This window comes from Rhinoraja longicauda, chromosome 27 (genome assembly GCF_053455715.1).
Source record: "Rhinoraja longicauda isolate Sanriku21f chromosome 27, sRhiLon1.1, whole genome shotgun sequence".
Lineage (NCBI taxonomy): Eukaryota > Metazoa > Chordata > Chondrichthyes > Rajiformes > Arhynchobatidae > Rhinoraja > Rhinoraja longicauda.
Window position 1 is genome coordinate 20084147 of NC_135979.1, and position 21726 is coordinate 20105872.

At 43.1% G+C, this 21726-nt stretch overlaps 1 protein-coding gene across 2 annotated transcripts; it reads right to left on the reverse strand.

Moving 5' to 3' along the window:
• Positions 1-9069: 9069 nt before the first annotated feature.
• gja4 (gap junction protein alpha 4) lies at positions 9070-15422 on the reverse strand. Of its 2 annotated transcripts, none has more exons than XM_078423471.1 (2): positions 15358-15422; positions 9070-12109 (listed from the first exon to the last, which is right to left on the reverse strand). In XM_078423471.1, the coding sequence occupies exon 2, from the start codon at positions 12090-12092 to the stop codon at positions 11034-11036; it is 1059 nt and encodes a 352-aa protein (XP_078279597.1). In that variant the 5' UTR covers positions 12093-12109; positions 15358-15422; the 3' UTR covers positions 9070-11033. The 2 variants fall into 2 exon arrangements, with proteins under 2 accessions (XP_078279597.1, XP_078279598.1); XM_078423472.1 differs by lacking the exon at positions 15358-15422 and adding an exon at positions 13856-14532.
• Between the last annotated feature and the right edge of the window lie 6304 nt (positions 15423-21726).

Consider the following 21726-nt stretch of genomic DNA (forward strand, 5'->3'; position numbering starts at 1 on the left):
TCAGGTCACTCTAAGACTTATCATAACATGGAGAAACAATAGAAAAGATTGTTAAAAAATAACTTTCGCACCCTCAACCAAAACCAAGTGTCAAATTGATACATTTTGGGAAACATAAATTTCACTTTATGTATTTCTTGTAATTTTACAGTTTGTTTAATTGCTGACAATGCCGATACTTGGAACAAAGGTGTTTTGTGCCAATGGCAATATTTTTCCTGGAGATGAAAAGGGAATAATACTGTGGAAAGCATCACGCAGAAGAAAAATGGAATGTTGTTACCATGATGTTCAGCTTTTGAATAGTTTACACCATGTACCTTCTGTGGAAAGTTGATGAGCTTATTTGGCTATTGTTGAACCATAAATTCCATCTAGTTTCACCTCAGCAGGTGGAATCCAAAGTGCTTTGTCAATGTAGTGCTGAGGGGCTGGTTCTTTGTCACCAATGCCCCCTACAGAGGCACGGCCTGTCATCACCATCAACGACTACGAACTCGATGCCGTCCATCAGTTCACTTACCTCGGCTCCACCATCACCGACAACCTCTCCTTGGACACACAGATTGACAAGAGGATCGGGAAGGGAGCTTCAACTCTCGCTGGCCTCACAACTCGAGTGTGGACCAACCCAAAGCTGACAGTGAAGACAAAGATAGCAGTCTACAACGCCTGTGTCAACAGCACGCTGTTGTACGGCAGTGAGACATGGACTACATATGCCAGACTGGAGAGAAGACTCAACACCTTCTACCTTAGAAGCATCCGCCGTATCCTGGGTATATCCTGGCAAGACAGAGTGTCCAACGCCGAGATTGTCTCGCGCTGGCCTTCCCAGTATATACACTCTACTCAGGCACCGCAGGCTGTGGTGGCTGGGCCATGTCCACCGCATGGAGGATGGCCGTATTCCAAAAGACATCCTCTATGGAAAACTGACATCTGGGAGGAGAACCATCAACCGCCCCCAGCTACTTTACAAGGATGTCTGCAAGAGGGATTTGAAGGCGCTCGACATCGATGTGGAGTCCTGGGAGAGCCTTGCAGCTGCCCGCACGAGGTGGAGAGGTACCCTGAACCAACATCTCAAAATGGGGGAAGAGAAACTGATGAACGCAGCGGCAGACAAGCGGGCACGCAGAAAGGAGCGCAGCAACTTCAACAGACCAGAGACCACACACACAAATGTGACCTTTGCGATAGAGACTGTCACTCCCGCATTGGTCTCTTCAGCCACAAGCGACGCTGCTCTAGCCGAGGTGTGGAGCAAGCAGCCAACTAGGATGCATCACCCATGGTCAGCCATGACCGAGGGGGGCCTAAGAGTTGGCTAAGGGACTGGTTCATTGTCCCCAATACCCCCTTTTTCAGGTGTACATTTGTACCAGGGTTCCATCTAGTCTCTCACGGGGTCTGAAAGATAGACAATTGGAACTAGATTGGATTCTCAGAGGTGGCCGGGCCCATACTTGTCCCACATCATTAAAACCTTGTATCAGGTCCTGCATGGACACAAAAAGCTGGAGTAACTCAGTGGGTCAGACAGCATCTCTGGAGAAAAGGGATAGGTGACGTTTCAGGTCGAGACCCTTCTTCAGTCCCGAAGCGACCTGAAACGTCACCTATCCCTTTTCTCCAGAGATGCTGTCCGACCCGCAGAGTTGCCCCAGTATTTTGTGTCTATCTTCGGTTTAAACCCGCATCTGCCGTTCCTTCCTACACGTCTGGTCATGCATCACCTTTTGTGTGTGGGACCAGGTCATGTGTAAATCATCCTGTTGAATTCCCTAATATTAAAACATCGATAAAATTATAAAGTGCATCCTTGGCTGAAAAGCACTTTCGGAAACCCTGACGTCATGAAAATATATTTCTACATATTTTAAAGAAGGATGAAGAACAAAATGTTAGCATAGGTCGAGCATGATTCAGCCATGCTGCCGAGAATGGAGGCTTCACTTCAGATTAAATCTTCCATGTAACTTCTCAGATAGCAAGACTTCCTTACAGGGATGCACATAGAATTAACACATTAACCTTCATCTATTGATGAATTGAGTAAACAGCCATTCAAATTCATAAATGAGAACAAATTCTTTTCTTTCTTGGATTCACTGTCACTAACTTTTATGTTTGAGAAACATAGAGGACACTGCCACCATAGTGGACCGGACATCGAATAATGACAAGACGGAAAACAGAAAGGAAATTGAGAATCTTGTCATTTGGTGCCAAGCCACCAACCTCCCCCTCAATGTCCGCAAGACAAAGGAGTTTGTGATCAACTCCAGGAAGCGAAGCTGAACATACACCCCAGTCTACATTGATGGTGCTAAAGTAGATATGGTCGAAAGCTTCAAGTTTCTAGGAATAAATATTGCCATCAATTTGTCCTGGATCAGCCTCATTGAAGCTGTGACCAAGAAAACACACCAATGCCTACTCCTTTAATAATAATAATAATAATAATGCATTTTATTTATATAGCGCTTTTCATATACTCAAAGACGCTTTACAGAGATTTTGAGAACATAGGGAAATGAATAAATAGATAAATAAGTAAATAAATAAATGAACAGAGAAAGGAGACAGAAGGTGAGGTGACCTTCAGTGGTTGAAGGCAGTACTGAACAGGTGAGACTTCAGCGATGTTTTGAATGTGGTGAGTGTGGAGGAGTCTCTAACGGTTTGGGGTAGTGAGTTCCATAGGGTGGGAGCAGCGATGGAGAAAGCCCTGTCCCCCCAGGATCTGAGTTTGGTCCGGATGTGGTGGGATAGGAGATTGGCAGCGGCAGAGCGGAGGGTGCAGGTGGGAGTGTGCCTGTGGAGGAGGTCGGTCAGGTAGGATGGGGCCAGGTTATGGAGGGCTTTGTAGGTTATGAGGAGGATTTTGTACTGGATTCTCTGGGGGATGGGGAGCCAGTGGAGTTTATAAAGGACGGGGGTGATATGGTCACGGATCGAGGTGTGTGTGAGTAGACGGGCAGCGGAGTTTTGAATGTATTGAAGTTTATTGATGATTTTTGAGGGTGTGCCATAGAGGAGGCTGTTGCAGTAGTCCAGACGGGAGGTGATGAAGGCGTGGATGAGGGTTTCTGCAGCTGTGGAGGAGAGGGATGGACAGAGACGGGCAATGTTTTTGAGGTGGAAGAAGGCTGTCTTTGTGATGTGTTTGATGTGTTTGTCGAAGGAGAGGGTTTGATCAAGGATGATTCCAAGATTCCGAAGGAATTTAGAAGGCTTAGGATGTTTGCAGTTTCACCAACTTCTACAGTTGCGCTATAGACAGCATTTTATCAGCATGCATCACAGCATGGTTTGGGAACAGATCCATTCAAGAAATTGCAGAGAATTGTGGACATGGCTCAGATCATCACGCAAACCAACCTCCCTTCCATTGACTCCATCTACACTTTATGCTGCATCAGCAAGGCCGCCAGCATAATCAAGGATCAGTCTCATCCCGGTCACTCCTTCTACTTCACTCTCACATCCGGAGAGATATAGATAAAGAGTAAGAGAATTAGACTTTATTGCCTTCCATCACAGTGAGTAACGTGGGGAATCCGCTGTGGTGGATGTTTATGTTAACCTTTATGTAGTTGTGTGTCTCGTTGCCTTTTTTTTAGTTTGGCTGTATGGTAATTTGAATTTCACTGTATCTTAATTGGTACACGTGACAATAAACTGACCTTGAAATCTTGAAACCTTGAAGTTTGAAAATGCGTACTCCAGATTCAGGAACAGTTTCTTTCCAGCTGTTAACAGACAACTGAACCGTCTTCTCATCAGCTAGAGTGCTTTCCTAACCTTCCATTTCTGAAACCGTGACTAGATAAAACCATCTAGCCTTTCATCTCAGGCCAGATAGAACTTAGTACAAACTTACATAAATCCCATAAAATCACTGGCTCGATTACTTTTGTAAAAACTTATATTTGCTTGGTACCTTTAATGTGCGGTAATTTCCCATGGTGCTTCACAGGGCTGGGGGAATTGGGGAAGAGCTAGGCGTGGGGTAGGGCAAGGAATTAGGTTTCCAAAAGACTTTCAAAGATTGGCATGATGAAGGAAATGAGTGGGATTTAGGATGAGGAATTCAGAGGGGAGATTTGTGATGATGAATGATGTCTTCTTCCAGATCGAAGAGGCGAAGATGGTGGAGCAGAGAGTTGAGAATTAGTGGGTGATGGAGCCAAGTGTGATAGATGACAACCTTGAGGGCACGTGATCAGGGCAAGACGGAAGAGAGAGTGGTGGGCTCACAATATTAAAAATGTTGATTGTAAGGTGCAATTCAGAGGAGAATCAAGGCCTTGGAGACTCTGATCTGAGGCCAACGAATTTAATAGTGACACCAGCAATTTAAATTCCCGTAGGTTTCACCAACTTTCGTCATGCATTCATTTTGCATTCTGGACCAGCAAACCTACAGCATTGTTTCTGTTTCACTTTAAAGTGAAGAAACTATGGTTGGCCTTAACTCTCTTTATTTGCAGGTTGTGTTGTTAAACTTCTCCACTGAACAGTGTTTTGGTTTATGAGTTCAGTAAATATTAGAACCAATTGAAAAGCCCGTGGAATCGGTCCTATTTTTCACCTCATTGTTAAAGGAATGCTATCTTCAGGGGCTAAGAAATGTTTACAAAGATGTTTTAAAATTTATAAACTTAATTGCACCATTGCACGGCTTCATTACAATTGGAAGGTTGGTGCTTGGGGAATTCTGACTGCCAGAGTAGTTAATGGAAGCAGATTCAATGTTGCTTTGTAATGAGAATTCCATAGATCTTTCAGGAAGGAAAGAATGCAGAACTAAGGAGAAAGATGTAGAAAATAGTACTAACATAGGATGGCACGGTGGTGCAGCGGTAGAGCTACTGCCTTACAGCGGTAGAGACCCTGGTCAATCCTGTCCCGACTACGGGTGCTGTCTGTACGGAGTTTGTACGTTCTCCCCCATGACCTACGTGGGTTTTCTCTGAGATCTTTGGTTTCCTCCCACACTCCAAAGACGAACAGGTTTGTAGGTTAATTGGCTTGGTGTAAATGTAAAGTTGTTTCTAGTGAGTGTAGGGTTGTGTTAATATGCGGGTAGGCACAAAATGCTGGAGTAACTCAGCGGGTCAGGCAGCATCTCTGGAGAGAAGGAATGGGTGACGTTTCGGGTCGAGACCCTTCTTCAGACTGAGGATCGTTGGTCGGTGCGGACTCAGTGGGCTGAAGGGCTTGTTTCCATGCTGTATCACTAAACTAAAACTGACCATGGGTTTGATGGGCCAAATGGCCTCCTTCTATGCTGTAGTGGTTCTATGATTCTATTCCATATTTCGATAAAGCATCACTTAGATGAAGCATGGGAGAAAAGTCAGGACAACTGTAACACGGGCCATCTGATATTTCATCCATTGGTTTGGAAACACCCATAAGCACTTAAAGCATAAATAGTTGCAGTCAGCAATTCATTGCACTTCAGTGCCTTAAACACCAGTGCCATTGCTTATTGGGAATATACTTGGGAATGACAATATTCTAACAAGACAGTAGTCCGCATCACTTTAGAATGGCTGTGGGCACACTGACCTTCATCAGTCAAAGTTTTGAATATAGAAGTTGGGAGGTCATGTTGCAATTATGAGGGCGCATTTAGAGTATTGTGTTTAGTTTACGAGGATGTTTCGAGGACCCGTGGGCTTGAGCTATAGGGAGAGATTGAGCAGGAGATGACTTTAATCCTTGGAGTGCAGAAGGATGAGGAGTGATCTTACAGAGGTGTACAAAATCATGAGAAGAATAGATTTTGTTAAACACACAGAGTGTCTTGCCAGTGTAGGGGAATCGAGAACCAAGGGACATAGGTTTAAGGTGAGGGAGAAAAGATTTAATAGAAACCTGAGGGCTAACTTCTTTACACAAAGGGTGGTGCGTGTATGGAACGAGCTGCTGGAGGAGGTAGTTGGGGCAGGTACTGTTACAACGTTTAAGAAACATTTAGACAGGTACATGGATAGGACAGGTTTAGAGGGATTATAGACCAAACACAGGCAGGTGGATCTAGTATAGATGGGACATGTTGGTCGGTGTGCGCTAGTTGGGCCGAAGGGCCTGTTTCCATGCTGTATGATTATGATTCCAGAATGACCAAACATCTGACAGCCTTCTGAGGAAATATGACTGTAGATGTAAGGAGTTTGTACGTTCTCCCCGTGACCTGCGTGGGTTTTCTCCGAGATCTTCGGTTTCCTCCCACACTCCAAAGACGTACAGGTATGTAGGTTAATTGGCTGGGTAAATGTAAACATTGTCCCTAGTGGGTGTAGGATAGTGTTAATGTACGGGGATCGCTGGGCGGCACGGACTTGGAGGGCCGAAAAGGCCTGTATCCGGCTGTATATATATGATATGATATGATGATATGACTGTGTTTTTTAACCTTCAGAAAGAATTTGCTTAACTCAAAGTATGTATATTATGTATATTTCAGGTTAAGATTTTGGAGTGAACAGAATGTTGTTTTGGAGGTAGAACACAGCATTATATTTGTTAGGGGTGCGATGCAGGAGTGGGAAAGCTATCATTGGATGGCAGTATTTGAATTTTGAAACTCAAAGTAAATTGATTAAAGTTGCCTTGGAAAGAAAACTGGGGGATGCAACTAGTTTGGAAAAGGCAGCACTGAAAAATTGGTGTAAGTTTTAAAGGGGCAGGCAGCATCTCTGGAGAGAAGGAATGTTTTGGGTCGAGTCTGAAGAAGGGTCTCGACCTGAAACGTCACCCATTCCTTCTCTCCAGAGATGCTGCCTGTCCCGCTGAGTTACTCCAGCTTCTTATGTCTATCTTCGGTTTAAACTGGCATCTGCAGTTCCTTCCTACACAGTAGAGTTTAAATATTGCTTGCAAAACTTCCTTAGTTTTAGCAGCAGAGCACAGGGGAATAGTTCTTGCTTGACATCAACTGAACAGGTGACGGGGACAGAATAAACATTATGCTGATGTGTGCAAGCTGTATCACAATGAAAAAAAAAAGAAGTAATTTGTTTTTAAAGGATTAACTCAGTGCACACTGGTAGGTGCAGACATGGTGGGGAGAATGGATTGGTTCCAAACTCTATGACCATTCAAGATTTAACAGTGGGTCGAACCTGTGATTAGCCCTGATAAAGATGATTTAGAAAATGACCTCCAACTACACTGAAAGTAGAGTTACTTAATACAGTACTCATAGAAGATTAATTCAAGACAAATACTTGGAACTTTTTCTTAATATAAAAATGTAATTGTTCTGCGAACAATGAATGAAAGAAAATGAACTTCCATGTATATAATGTATTTCACAATCCCAGGATGTCCGGAAATGCTGGTTGAATTTTTGTGGAAAGTGATTTTCCAATGACGGAAATATGGTTGCTGATTTATGCACATGAAGATCTCAAAAATAGTAAAGTCACAATGGCAAGTTTATTTATTTTGGTATTGTTAAGTTGCTTGATGATGCCAAAATAGATTCAAATAGACTGAATCAAAATTAATTTAAATGTAATAGAAACATAGAAAATAGGTGCAGGAGGAGGCCATTCAGCCCTTCGAGCCAGCACCGTCATTCATTGTGATCATGGCTGATCGTCCACAATCAATAACCCGTGCCTGCCTTCTCCCCATATCCCTTGATTCCACTAGCCCCCAGAGCTCTATCTAACTCTCTCTTAAACCCATCCAGTGATATGGCTTCCACTGCCCTCTGTGGCAGCAAATTCCACAAATTCACAACTCTCTGGATGAAAAAGTTCCTTCTCACCTCAGTTTTAAATGGCCTCCCCTTTATTCTAAGACTGTGGCCCCTGGTTCTGGACTCGCCCAACATTGGGAACATTTTTCCTGCATCTAGCTTGTCCAGTCATTTTATAATTTATATGTTTCTATAAGATCCCCTCTCATCCTTCTAAACTCATTTTATGAACAGGTCTGCCATAAAGTGGAAAAATATTGATTTAACCATTGATGATAATCTAGTTAATTAATTAATGAGCTATATTCCAGCAAAGGAGTGTGGAAGTTCTATAACCGATATCCATCTCGCTGACATGGCTAAATCCTATACAATTAGAAATAGGATAACACGATCCAAAAATATCCCATCATCCTAACTATGCAAGAACATTATCTAAGTGAGCCAGCTAAATACTGCCAAATAGCTGCAAATGTTATCTTGAGGAGTCACATCTTACAGAAGTTTGGGTACGGATGATTAGTAAGGGGGTCAGGGGTTATGGGGAGAAGGCAGGAGAATGGGGTTAGGAGGGAGAGATAGATCAGCCATGATTGAATGGCGGAGTAGACTTGATGGGCCGAATGGCCTAATTCTACTCTTATTCTTTATGACCTTATGACCTAAGTTGATTTGAGATTGGCACAAACTCGTTTCATGCTTGATTTTGCAGTCAGCAGAAAGAAAGGCGTACAGGTTTGTAGGTTAATTGGCTTGGCAAAATTGTAAATTGTTCCCAGTGTGCAGGACAGTGTTAATATGTGGGGATCGAACATTAGTCAGCGTGGATTTGGTGGGCCGAAGGTCCTGTTTCCGTGCTGTATTTCTAAACTAAACTAAACTGAGTGATTTTGTTCTGCTGGTCTCAAAATGAAGGCCTCTGTGTCAGGTGATTACTACAGTAACAGCTCAGAGTACAACTGAGATCACATCACACCACCAATCTCAAACACTTCTGGGGGGTAGATACAAAATGCTGGAGTAATTCAGTGGGACAAGCAGCATCTCTGGAGAGAAGGAATTGGTGATGTTTCGGGTCGGGTCTGAAGAAGGGTCTCGACCCGAAACGTCACCCATTCCTTCTCTCCAGAGATGCTGCCTGTCCCGCTGAGTTACTTCAGCATTTTGTGTCTATCTTCGGTGTAAACCAGCATCTGCAATTCCTTCCTACACTCTTCTGGGAAACTGAAGGCCAGCTATTCTACTCTGAGCTAGACAACTGGGGAAAGTAGGTGCTTAAAGCATTGGTTGAATGAATTAACAAAGCAAATTCCACAAAATAACATCATTGCTTATGGTTCTTAATTTTTTATTTTTGGTCAGCATTTCAAAGGACATCAAGAATTAAAACACAATGAAATTCTACGCAATATTTCAACTAATATGGTATTTAATCAAAATATTAATTACAGAATTGATAGTCAAGGGTTTCCTCCATTCAAAATTTAGCAAAATGTCTGCAATTGTGCCACTAGTACAAAGAAAGTACAAAGAAAGGATATAATATTTCATCTCAGATCAGCCTTTATAAAAATTGAGAAACTCGTATGAAAGACCACTGTGCAGTACACCACTGCACTGAGCATAGTTGAAGTAAATTGGTGAAAGATACCCCACACTTTAAGGTACAAATTCTGCAAGTAGAAGGAGGAAGTGAGGACACGAGAAAGGGAGAAATGTAAAGTTTTGATGTAAAATACGAGAAGGTGGAAGATCAAATGAAACATTTTGCTTTCAGTGGCACAATACATAAAGGAGGAAAGGCACCTATTTTGAATTGAGGGAAACACAAGCATTGAGGGATTAGGAACAATAATCATATTCATAAATTGGTAAATAATACATAAGGTTGGGGCAGAGGGTTTGGAGATTTGAGGCAAGAGGCAGTTTCTTGTTGCATTTTGAAATTACTTCACAAAAAAATCCATTTATTTTCCATGATATTCCCATGTTCTCTTAAATGAAAAGTCTGCCTCTTTGATTTCTTCAATATATCTCATTTATTACTGGAGAGTGTAAAAAATTCATAGCCCATGAATTCTATGTACACTACTTTAATGTGTCACGCCTTGCTAAAAAATATTCGATTACGATACTGTACAATGAACCCATTCAGTAATCAAAAAGCTTTCAAAAGAATGGGTTCTTCATGATCAATAGTCCTCACAATCCTGCACAAGTTTGGAGCCTGCAGGTACATGGATCTAGCATAGGCACTAAAAAAATGTCACCAGTATGTGTTCGACAAGCTGGCAAAATTCCTCAAAATCTGATTCACACACATCAAGAATTGTAACTACAGTGTTTAGGCTGCAATATTTATTGCTGATTCCTCTCAGATTTTAGTTATACTACAAAATTTTCTCATTGTCAATGGATGGAATCTCACTTGTGGCTTGACAGATGACATGTAATACTGTCGCGAACACCAGAACTTTTTTAATTCCACCAGCGCTAATAAATAAATCTATTCGTACCAAGCGTGCTGTATTTATGTCATTAACTTTCTCTTGTTGTTTATTGATTCATGGTGAATGCAAGATTGTCCCTCGAACTGAGTGAAGGGCACTTAGCTGTCAATACTTGGTGAGTGTCGAAATGTAGTGGCAAGGGAAGGTGAAAATGATACCAAATGGAGTTTGAAGCCCAAATCACACAAATGCATTCCTGTATGCCTTCCAGCATTGACAAAGGCTTGTTAGCAGTTGTCTCTCACACACCCCAGCATCTCAATTAGGAAGTGTCACAAGAGAGGTATCCAAGCAGAAGGTTGAGAAAAATATTTTCAAAATGGGTGTTAAGGATGGGTGTAAAACAAATAAATAAGACATCAACATTCCTTGACAAAACTTTCCTTAAAGATTGCTGGCATGCTATATAGGAATGCTTATTGGTTAGATATAAATTTAAATAAAACCCAGATTATCGTGTGAATAGCTCTGACCGACCAAAATTCTTTTTTGCCGCACTTAGTCCAAGAACACATTTCCTCCCCAGATCATCTGCGAGACACAGTGTTGGAAATAAATTATGTGTAATAATAGCTCCATTCATTGATTTAATATGAAACATGCGCTTTATCTTCAACTTAGCACAGTTGCATTCATCGCAGCACTGTACCTAAACGATCCATGCGTTAAAGTTCACATTAGATGTAGACCTTCTTGTTCAATTTTGCCCATCGATTATAACCAACAGTCTTCAAAAAGACTTGTACAACATAACCATTCTTAAATATCAGTCATTCAAAAAGTAATGTTCACCCAAATCAGACTGCAACGTCATCTTGCCGTCTTCTACTGCTTTGACTGCTGGCTGGACTCACAGGTCTTGAAGGCCCTTGAATTGAGGCTTGTTCTACCTTTTCAGGGACATCCCTCAAGAGGTTATAAGGAATGGGGTTGACCGTGTGGTCTGCCAGTCTCTTTTCTGTAGTGTAGTTCGTCCAGTTCTGCTCAGAAGAGGACTTGTTGCAGCTTTGGTAATGTCCGTGGGCCCCTTCCACAGTTGTGTACATGTACTCCATTGGCAACGATTCCTTTTCCAGATAGGGAGTCCCTGGAAAGTCAGAGGGTTTTAGATAGAGCCGCTTGTGGGGGTTGGCCTGAATGTTTTTGATAATACACCTGCCGACGAGCTGAAATATTTCTAGAAGGTTTAGCAGGAGTGATATCAGAGATACTGCAAACATAAATAAAATGAAAATAGTCTTTTCCGTCGGACGAGATATAAAACAATCCACTTTGTGTGGGCAGGGTATTCTTTGGCAGACATAAATTGCTGGCATTGCAAAGCCATATAAGTACCACTGGCCAAAGGAAAAGCTCAGTTCAAATATCATTTTGGAGATAATACTTAAAGTGTAGGTGAACATTAGTGCTCCCTTAATTTTGATTTTTCCCGAGTCTTCGATGCCATACTTGTGCTTCTTTCTTGCAATCTCTTTGACAAGGAGTTCAGCTTGGCTGTCCTTGCTCGGCTGGGACCTCAACGCCTCTTCTGTCAGCTTGAATTTCTCATCTTTCCTTGATATGTGCAGGACGTGGCCCAGGTAGATCAGCGTGGGCGTGGACACGAAGAGGATCTGCAGCACCCAGTAGCGGACGTGTGAGATGGGGAAGGCCTTGTCGTAACAGACATTCTCGCAACCTGGCTGCCCCGTGTTGCAGTTAAAATCCGACTGCTCATCACCCCACACGTACTCTGCGGCCGTGCCCAGGATGAGGATCCGAAAGATGAAGAGGACGGTGAGCCAGATTTTGCCAATCACAGTCGAATGTTCCTGCACTTCATCCAGGAGTTTTTCCAAAAAACTCCAGTCTCCCATTTTCTTGGGTCTTTTTCCTGTCAATCAGAAAACAGTCAATCTTTGTTGGTGTAAAGATATTTCAGGTTAAACCTGCAGTTTTGTTTGGATTTCGAGCACTCTTGTCACTACTTATTAATATTGGTTTGAACAACTGGGAGAGAGTTCGAAATTCTTCAATCTATAATTATTAATAAAGAACTTGCTGGAGGAGCTAAGCGGGGTCGAGCAGCGTCTGTGGGGGGAAAATAATCGCTGATGTTTCAGGTCGTAACCTTGCATCAAGATCACGATTGGAGAGGGAAGTTGGCTAATAGCAAGAGGTGGGGGGGAGGGGTGAGACTGACCAGTGGGTGATTGGTGGACTGAGGAGGGGTGATGGGTAGATGGAGCCAGTTAAGGGAGAGGAGAGATGGGATGGGATTGGACGGAGTGGGTGATAGATGAGGGCAGACTAAAGGAAAAAAAGGCTAAAGAAGCTAAGTGAGGGGAGGGGAGGACGAAGTTGATAAGGCTGCCAGTGCTGGGTAGAGTCATAGAGTGATATAGAGTGGAAAGATGCCCAACTTGCCCACACCGGCCAACATATCCAACTACACTAGTCCCACTCGCCTGCGTTTGGTCCATATACTATCCCATCACACTATCATTATCCTACACACTGGGGACAATTTTACAACTTACCGAATCCAATTAACCTACAAACCTGCACGTCTGTGGAATGTGGGATGAAACTGGAGCACCCAGAGAGAACCCACGCAGTGACAGGGAGAACATACAAACTCCGTGCAGACAGCACCCGTAGTCAGGATCGAACCCGGGTCTCCGGCACTGTAAAGCAGCAACTAACTCTACCGCTGCGACACTATGCCGCCCTGAACTGCAAACTAAAAATACTAACGGTTGCAAATGATATTGTTTAACAGAGTACCATTGCACAAGTGTCTATGAAATCTTAGCTTACCAATTTCAATGCCCACCCGTGGCTAAGGTAGCAGCTGCGTTCTTAAGAGACAATGTTGTCTAGTTACTGTGGGAAGCTTACATGGAAACATTCTTTTCCCCTGAACTGTATTTTCCCAAGACCGCTTTTTATCTGGTTGTCAATTTCTAAAGTGGCTTTTTTTTAAAGTGGTTTAAGACAATAACTGCAGATGCTGGTACAAATCGAAGGTATTTATTCACAAAATGCTGGAGTAACTCAGCAGGTCAGGCAGCATCTCAGGAGGGAAGGAATGGGTGACGTTTCGGGTCGAGACCCTTCTTCAGTCTGATATTGGTTTGAAGAAGGGTCTCAACCTGAAACGTCACCCATTCCTTCTCTCCTGAGATGCTGCCTGACCTGCTGAGTTACTCCAGCATTCTGTGAATAAATACCTTCTTTTTAAAGTGGTTTTCTCGTTCTAGATCGAAACCGCCCCTGTAATCCAGATAGTGTTCATTAATTCGTCACTCCCATTATATCCAATTTAATTATGGAAACATGTGTTACAGCGGAACTTCCAGCACATTTAACTACATCTTTAAATCGGATACATTCAGAACAGGTTCAAAATATGAAGCAGGATACACTTTGCGAATACCTATGGCCAGTGACTCCAATACTACACCTCACTTGCAAGCTTTTTAATGGAAAGATAGTTAAAACAGATAAACGGCATTTGGCATGAGGATCCTTCAAGGTAAAACATATTTGTATCACCTGAAAAACAATATGTTAGTCTGTGAGAATTGATCATCTGCTTCGAGCGATTACATTTAAATCAAACAGTGCTGTGACCTACCTTTGAATTCATCATAAAACAGGTACAGCTGCAACTTAAAAAAGAGAATATGATCATGAGTTGGAGAATGGGATGCGGAACCCCTGCTCTTGGATCAGCCTTGGGTCTCTGTTGCCTTCCCTTGCTATGGAGTGGTATTTCCCACGGCCGGGCACTGCAGTAATATTTCACTGCCAGGGACCCCCTTTCACCTGGGATTTATTCCCATCTCCTTGCGTTCCTTTAATTCGACTGGTTGCTGTTTCTAAGGTTTTACGAAGCACTTGTTTCTCTTACGAGACAAGGGAGACGGAGCTCGGACGTTTCAAATGATTTTGAATGTAAATGGTGTAACTGCGTGATTGATAAGCAGATGAACCTGCCAGCACTGCAACGCAATTAGGTTGCCATTGTAGAATTACAAAATGTTACAAATAGAAGAAGGCTAGTCTGCTTGTGATAGCCTGTCAGTTCTTGCAAAGGGATATTAAATGAATCCAGATATCTACTCCTTCTCCATAGCCTTACTGTTCGTTCCAACTCAAGTATCCTCACAATTCTCATCAGGAAGATATAATTGAATCTTATTCCAGGCAGTTGATAGCAGGTCATAGCAACTTGTGAACTTGTTCTTTTCAATTTTTCTCATTTACTTTTGATACTTTTTATGTTTACATAAAATCTACGACTGCTCTTTTCCCCCACTACCAGCATAAATTATTCCTTATTCACGAATACTCATGACATTGGTTGAAAAATGTCTTTGCTGGAGTAATTGCTAAGATAATTAATACCTGATCATATCTGACAACATGAGACTGTTGTAAATATCTGTGATTTATAATCTACTTGTTGCTGTGTCAGTTGTCGGCAATATGTATTGCGAGACACGGGCGAGATCTAGGCAGAGAGGGGCTCTTTCTGACAGAAACCATCATCTCCCAAGGAGTCCGGCCTTCACCGCCCTCCCGTGATAAACCATTTCCAGTGACCTCCAGCAAGGGCTGATATCTTCCAGAGAACCTACACTTGGAACAATTAACAAATACATCAGAGACACTCTGAGACCCACACACTGTCCTTGGGGGGTCTGACAATCTAATTGCATGTGTCGCTTACAGTATTAAGTCCCAAAAAGTAAAAGAAAAAGGAAGAAAATCCTAACTAACAATTTCAGCCACTCACAGTGATAACAAATGTTCCTAAAACAATTTATAAAATACCCCTGCATGCAAAACAATTGACAAAGTACAGCTTTGGAGTTTCTACTTTATCTCTTCCTGTTATTTAGATATAAATGACTGTCATTGTATTCGCCCTTAAATATTTTCTGTGCAGTGGAAAATCAGCTTTTTAAAGAAAAAAGAAAAAGTATTTGAAATGTTAAACTCTGTGAAGTTCCACTAGATCCCGTCCCCCTTCTCGAGGGGTCTCCCCCAGATTGAACTCCAAGTGGTTTTCTTTTGTTGAAAATGTCATCCACCTTTCGTTAATTTAGCAGGCAGGAGAGTTCAGTCACTTACCAACGGTAAACGTTTGAGAGGGAGACGGAGACGAAACTCCGTAACCTGACACCCGTCCCGCTGAGATGCAATGTTCCACTAACAAAGTTCCTCAGAGTTGAAGTATTTAAAGGGAAACCCCCCTCGTCGTCATGGCTGATGTGCACTGCTGCAGCGAAAGAAATACTGCAACCTCTTGTGCCTCTGTAATATATTGTTATAAATGGGAGATGCAGTCCAGTCGGGACGTATAGTCTGGCAAGGCTGACTGCTCCCATCGACAGGAAGGAAATGACCACCATTAAAAACATTGCTGTCTATTTCTCTCACGATAGCTTTCCAGTCCCATAATACAACTGCAAAGAAAAAGGAATTTGCCAGAGTGCGTCTCATAATTAACAGTTCAGGCTGCATCTGTGGAAAGAGAAAGTGAGTTAACACTTCAGGTCAGAGGGTTGTGAATCTGTGGAATTCTCTGCCTCAGAGGGCAGTGGAGGCCAATTCTCTGAATGCATTCAAGAGAGAGCTAGATAGAGCTCTTAAGGATAGTGGAGTCAGGGGGTATGGGGAGAAGGCAGGAACGGGGTACTGATTGAGAATGATCAGCCATGATCACATTGAATGGTGGTGCTGGCTCGAAGGGCCGAATGGCCTACTCCTGCACCTATTGTCTATTGTCCATTGTCTTTAAGAACCCTTTATTGGAATTGTCTTTCTGCTGAAGCACTATCTCAGTTTCTCATTCCAACTATCTACCTGGGTTTTCCCACTATTTTGTTCTCTTATTTTAGATTTTCAGCATCTGCTGATTTTTGATCAGCATGGGTTTGGTAATCCTTCCATCTCAAGTCCAGCATTCTTTGTTGGTGAAGGACTTCTTTCTCAGCTGACAACTGCCCTCCCCTTAGGATGGTGCAGGCGAGGGTGTTGGGAACAGGGAAGGCCGTTCCAATCACAGGGCAGCCTTCTGAATGCTCAGTTTAACCAGGGACATTGAAAGACACCTTCCAAGATTGAAGAAGTTTTAAAAAAAGTGTTTGTTTACCATGTGCACCAGAGAAATTCCAGATGAGAGGGTGATATGGATTCAGCAGCAGGTGTATGAAAAGGTTTACACGCTGGAGCATCTGGAGAATGGACCAAATACTTCTTTCCCTCCCTTGGCATTCCTCATTTATCTAAACAGGTAAAATGTCAATTTATTCATGAAGGAGTCAATTTATTCATTATTGTCAATTAAAATGTCAATTTATTCATTATTGGTTTCAAGAAGGAGGCAAATTCTGAAGAATAATGCAGTCTGAAACCCTCATGGATATTAGACCCAAAATGCTGGAGTAACTCAGCGGGACAGGCAGCATCTCTGGAGAGAAGGTATGGGTGACACTTGGGGTCGAGACCCTTCTTCAGACTGGTTGGGGATAAGGGAAATGAGAGATATAGACGATGATGTAGAGAGATAAAGAACAATTAATAAAAGATATGCAAAAAAGTAACGATGATAAAGGAAACAGGCTATTAGCTGTTTGTTGGGTGAAAACGAGAAGCTAGTGCGATTTGGGTGGGGGAGGGATAAAGAGAGAGGGAATAAGAAGATAACTGCAGATGCTGATACAAACCGAAGGTATTTATTTACAAAATGCTGGAGTAACTTAGCAGGTCAGGCAGCATCTCGGGAGAGGAATGGGTGATGTTTCGGATCGAGACCCTTCTTCAGACTGATGTCAGGGGGGCGGGACAAAGGAAGGATATAGGTGGAGACAGGAAGATAGAGGGAGATTTGGGAAGGAGGAGGGGACGGGAGGGACAGAGGAACTATCTAAAGTTGGAGAAGTCGATGTTCATACCACTGGGCTGCAAACTGCCGAGGCGAAATATGAATGCCGGGGCTACCTGAAGTGAGAGAAATCAATATTCATACCACTGGGCTGTAAGCTGCCCAAGCAAAATATGAGATGCGACATTCCTCCAATTTGCGTTTAGCCTCACCCTGACAATGGAGGAGACCGAGGACAGAAAGGTCTTTGTAGGAATGGGAAGGAGAATTAAAGTGTTTAGCAACTGGGAGATTATGGATCATTAATCTTTTTTCTTTCAGATAAACAGATTCCCATATCTTACTAAGTTTGTCTCCCTGAAGTTTCAATGCTGCTTAAACTTAAGGAAACACAACACTGTAATGCGAGACACAAAAATAGCAGACTATTTCTGGACTTACCGAAGCCTGAGATTTTCAATGGTATGAGTGAAGATGTGGGAACAGACGTAGATGGAAAAACATTAAAAAAAGCAGTGTGAGAGGTCAAAATCCAAGAATAACAGTGTGGGTTTAGTGGGAGCTGATCAATTTAGAGTCCTGTTTTCCCAGATGTCCAGTAGGATAGGTTTTTAAACTGACTTTGTATTTATTTGTAACTAACTCACTGATGGCGCCAGACGATGGCAACCTTCTTCTTTTGTTGTTTTTAGTCTGTTGTTAAATGTATGTTTTAGTATATCTTTAGTTTTGTATGATGTGGGGGGTGGGGGTGGGGGTGGGGGAAACTTTTTAAATCTCTTTTCTCGACCGAGTTGCGATTTTTTTCCGTGTCGTATCTCCGTCCGCGCTGCGGCCTAACATCGAGGAGCTGGCGGCCTCTTGCTGGGGATCGGCTTTGGGAGCTCCAACCTACGGACTTAACACCATGGTGCTTGCGATCCCTTTGTCTGGGATCGACCTCGGGAGCTCCAAGCCGCAGGAGCTTCGACCGCCCCAATCGCAGGAGCTTCGACCGCCCCGACTGCGGATGGTTCGACTGCCCCCGACTGCGGGAGGAAAGGAGGGAAGAAGATAATACGTTACTGCCTTCCATCACAGTGCGTTGTGGTGGATGTTTATGTTAATTTTTATGTAGTTGTGTGTCTTGTTGCTTTTTTGGTATGACTGTATGGCAAATCAAATTGCTTGTATGCTTACATACTTGGCTAATAAATGAATTGCAATACAATACAATACAATGCACTGGATACTCAAGAATCTTAGATGTTCAAGGAGCTTTTTTTTGTTATCTAAACTCAACGGTTTTTGCTGCAGTAATCCATAGCCTTGCCCTATGTGAACATAGCCTTGCCCTGTTCACATGTAATGTAGACATATCAATCTAGACATTGCTTTCATTGGAATTAGAACATTCAATCTCTTTTTATAAAGCTCCAAAAAATCCTATTAGTAGTCAGATTAAACTAATACCTCTAATAAAATCCAAAACTCCTCCTAAAATTTACCCACCAATATTCCTCTCTTTTCACCTCTTGTTTACCTCTCTCTCTCCCTCTATCACTTAATTTTTTTCTTAAACATGCTCAGTAAAACCTGCATGCTAAAATAAACTACCTCTGTTATAACCACTCCTTTTATGGCTCTTATGCCTTATTATATAAGTTGCACTCTAATATGAAGCTTTCACTTTGGTCACAATCTTTAATAAGGGTGGAAATTGGCCTGAAAAGAATGTGTTAATTTTCAGAAGGGACATTTCTAGTTTCCAGCCAAACCTATTTTCATAATCGCAAGTGTAAAATCTTTCATAGACCAAACAGAATGATGGAACATTATTAACTTTGCTGAGTTGCGTTAAAAGATTTAAGTGTGGTCACCCTAATGCATCATTATTAATATACACTGATGAGCCAAAACATTATGATCACCTGTCTAATATGCTGTTGGTCCTCCGTGTGCCGCCAAAACAGTGCCGACCCGCCGAGGCATGGACTCTACAAGACCCCTGAAGGTGTCCTGTGGTATCTGACTCCAAAACATTAGCAGCAGATCCTTCAAGTCCTGTAAGTTGCGAGGTGGAGCCGCCGTGGATCGGACTTGTCGATCCAGCACATCCCACAGATGCTCAACCGGATTGAGATCTGGAGAATTTGGAGGCCAGGGCAACACCGTGAACACTTCATCTTGTTCCTCAAACCATTCCCCAACAATGCGTGCGCAGGTGCGCATTATCCTGCTGAAAGTGGCCACTGCCATCAAGGAATACCATTGCCATGAAGGGGTGTATCTGGTCTGCAACGATGTTTAGGTAGGTGACACGTGTCAAATTGACGTCCACATGAATGGCCGGACCCAGGGTTTCCCAGCAGAACATTGCCCAGAGCATCACACTCCCTCCACCGGCTTGTTGTCTTCCCACAGTGCATCCTGGTGCCATCACTTCCTTCACGCATCGATGAGCCTTGGGCACCCAACACCCTGTCACCAGTTTGTGGTTTGTCCCTCCTTGGACCATTGTCGGTAGGTACTCACCACTGCTGACCAGGAGCACCTCACAAGCCTTGCCGCTTCAGAGATGCTCTGACCCAGTTGTCTGGCCATAACAATTTGGCCCATGTCAAAGTCGCTCAGGTCTTTACTCCTACCCATTTCTCCTGCATCCAACACATCAACTTCAAGAACTGACTGTTCACTTGCTTCCTAATATATCCCACCCCTTGACAGGTGCCATTGTAACAAGATAATCAATGTTATTCACTTCACCTGTCAGTGGTCATAATGTTTTGGCTCATCAGTGTAGTTGAAAACGTGCTTGGCACAAAAATTTGAAATTAAAATAAGGGTCTCATCTGAGTCTGAAGAAGAGTCCTGACCTAAAACCTTGCCTGTCCATTCCCTCCACAGATGCTGCTTTACCCGCTGAGTTACTCCAGCACTTTGTATTTTGCTCAAGATTCCAGCATCTGCAGTTCCTGTGCCTCATCTGGAACGTAAGGTTCCAGAACCTTAGAAGAACCTTTTAAGAACTTCAATCTGATTTCAAATCACTGAAAATGCTTGAAAAGAACCATTCTGTTAGTGAGTCATTGAGTGTGCGCTAGGCTGTTGTAAGAACATCAATTTAGACTTAGGACTTTAGATATACAGCACAGAAACAGACCCTTTGGCCACCGAGTCCACGCCGAACAGTGATCACCTCATACATAACACTATTCTACACAAAGCCAATTAACCGACAAACCTGTACATCTTTGGAGTGTGGGATGAAACTGGAGCACCCGAACAAAACCGGTGCGGTCACAGGGAGAAGGTACAAACTCCATACATACCGCAAGCATAGTCAGGATCTAACCCGGGTATCCGGCCATGCGCCACCCTACCGCCCTACTGATTCAACCCTTCCCCCCCCCCCCCACCCCCCGACTCCATCTACCAAACAACCCTTCCTTACCTGGATCCATCTATCTTTTGCATTGCTCCTCCCACTTACCTTTTGTACTGTCTATCGCCCCTAGCTCAACTAGCAGTTAAAATGAAAGATCCCGATCAAAACATTGACTGTCCTTTTCTCTCCACAGATGCTGCCTGTCTGCTAAGTTCCTCCAGCAGCTTGTCGGTTGTTTGTGATTAGATAAACCAATTCAATTCAAAGAGTTTCCTTGAAAGCTACAAACAAGTGCAGCCAATGGAAACCAACTATGTTGAAGACTTCAACTGGGGTTTGGCCATTTTAGTGGGCAGAGGTAGCTTCCAGCAGCATGTTTCCAAAACATGCGAAATATTGTGATTTTTGCTTGACGTAGTTTGCATTTACAATTTGCCATATTTGGTCTGGTCCACCCAATTTCTGGTTTAATTGGCAGAGATTTTGACTTAATTCCACTTAGAGTTTGCATACTGAGAGAATAAAATTTCCCTTCAGGAATATTCAGTACACTGCTTTTCCAAAACCTAGACTTTTGAAAGCTTATGTGTTCCTTCCAGCACACATTTGCAGTGTAAAGCTTAGATTTAGTTCAGATTAGAGATACAGCGTGGAAACAGGCCCTTTGGCCCACTGACTCCATGCCATCCCACGATCACCCTGTACACCAACACTACCTTACACACCAGGGACAATTTACAGAAGCCAATTACACTGCAAACCTGCATGTCTTTGGGATGTGGGAGGAAACCGGAGCACCCAGAGAAAGGCCAGGTGGTCACAGGGAGATCGTGCAAACTCCACACAGACAGCACCCGAGGTCAGGATCAAACCCAGGTCTCTGCCGCATTAAGGCTGCCACTCTACTGCTGCGTCACTGTGCCGCAAAGGTATAGCTCATGGAGCTGCTGTCTTGTAGCTTTGGTGTCCCTTGTTCATTCTGATGTCTGCCGCTGTCCTTGTGGAGTTTGCATGTTTTCCTTGGGAGTATTTGTGTTTCCTCCGGGTGCTCTGGCCCCCCCCCCCCATCCCAAAGACATGCGAGTTGGTAAATTAATTGGCCACTTTAAAATGTCCCCAGCTTTTGCAGAGGGAGTGGTAGAAAAGTGGGGAGAATAACATGGGGTTAGTGTTGAATTTATAAATGGTGCAAAGTCAATCTACTTCCGCTCCCCCTGTCAATATTTTAAATGGCAAAAGTAAACTT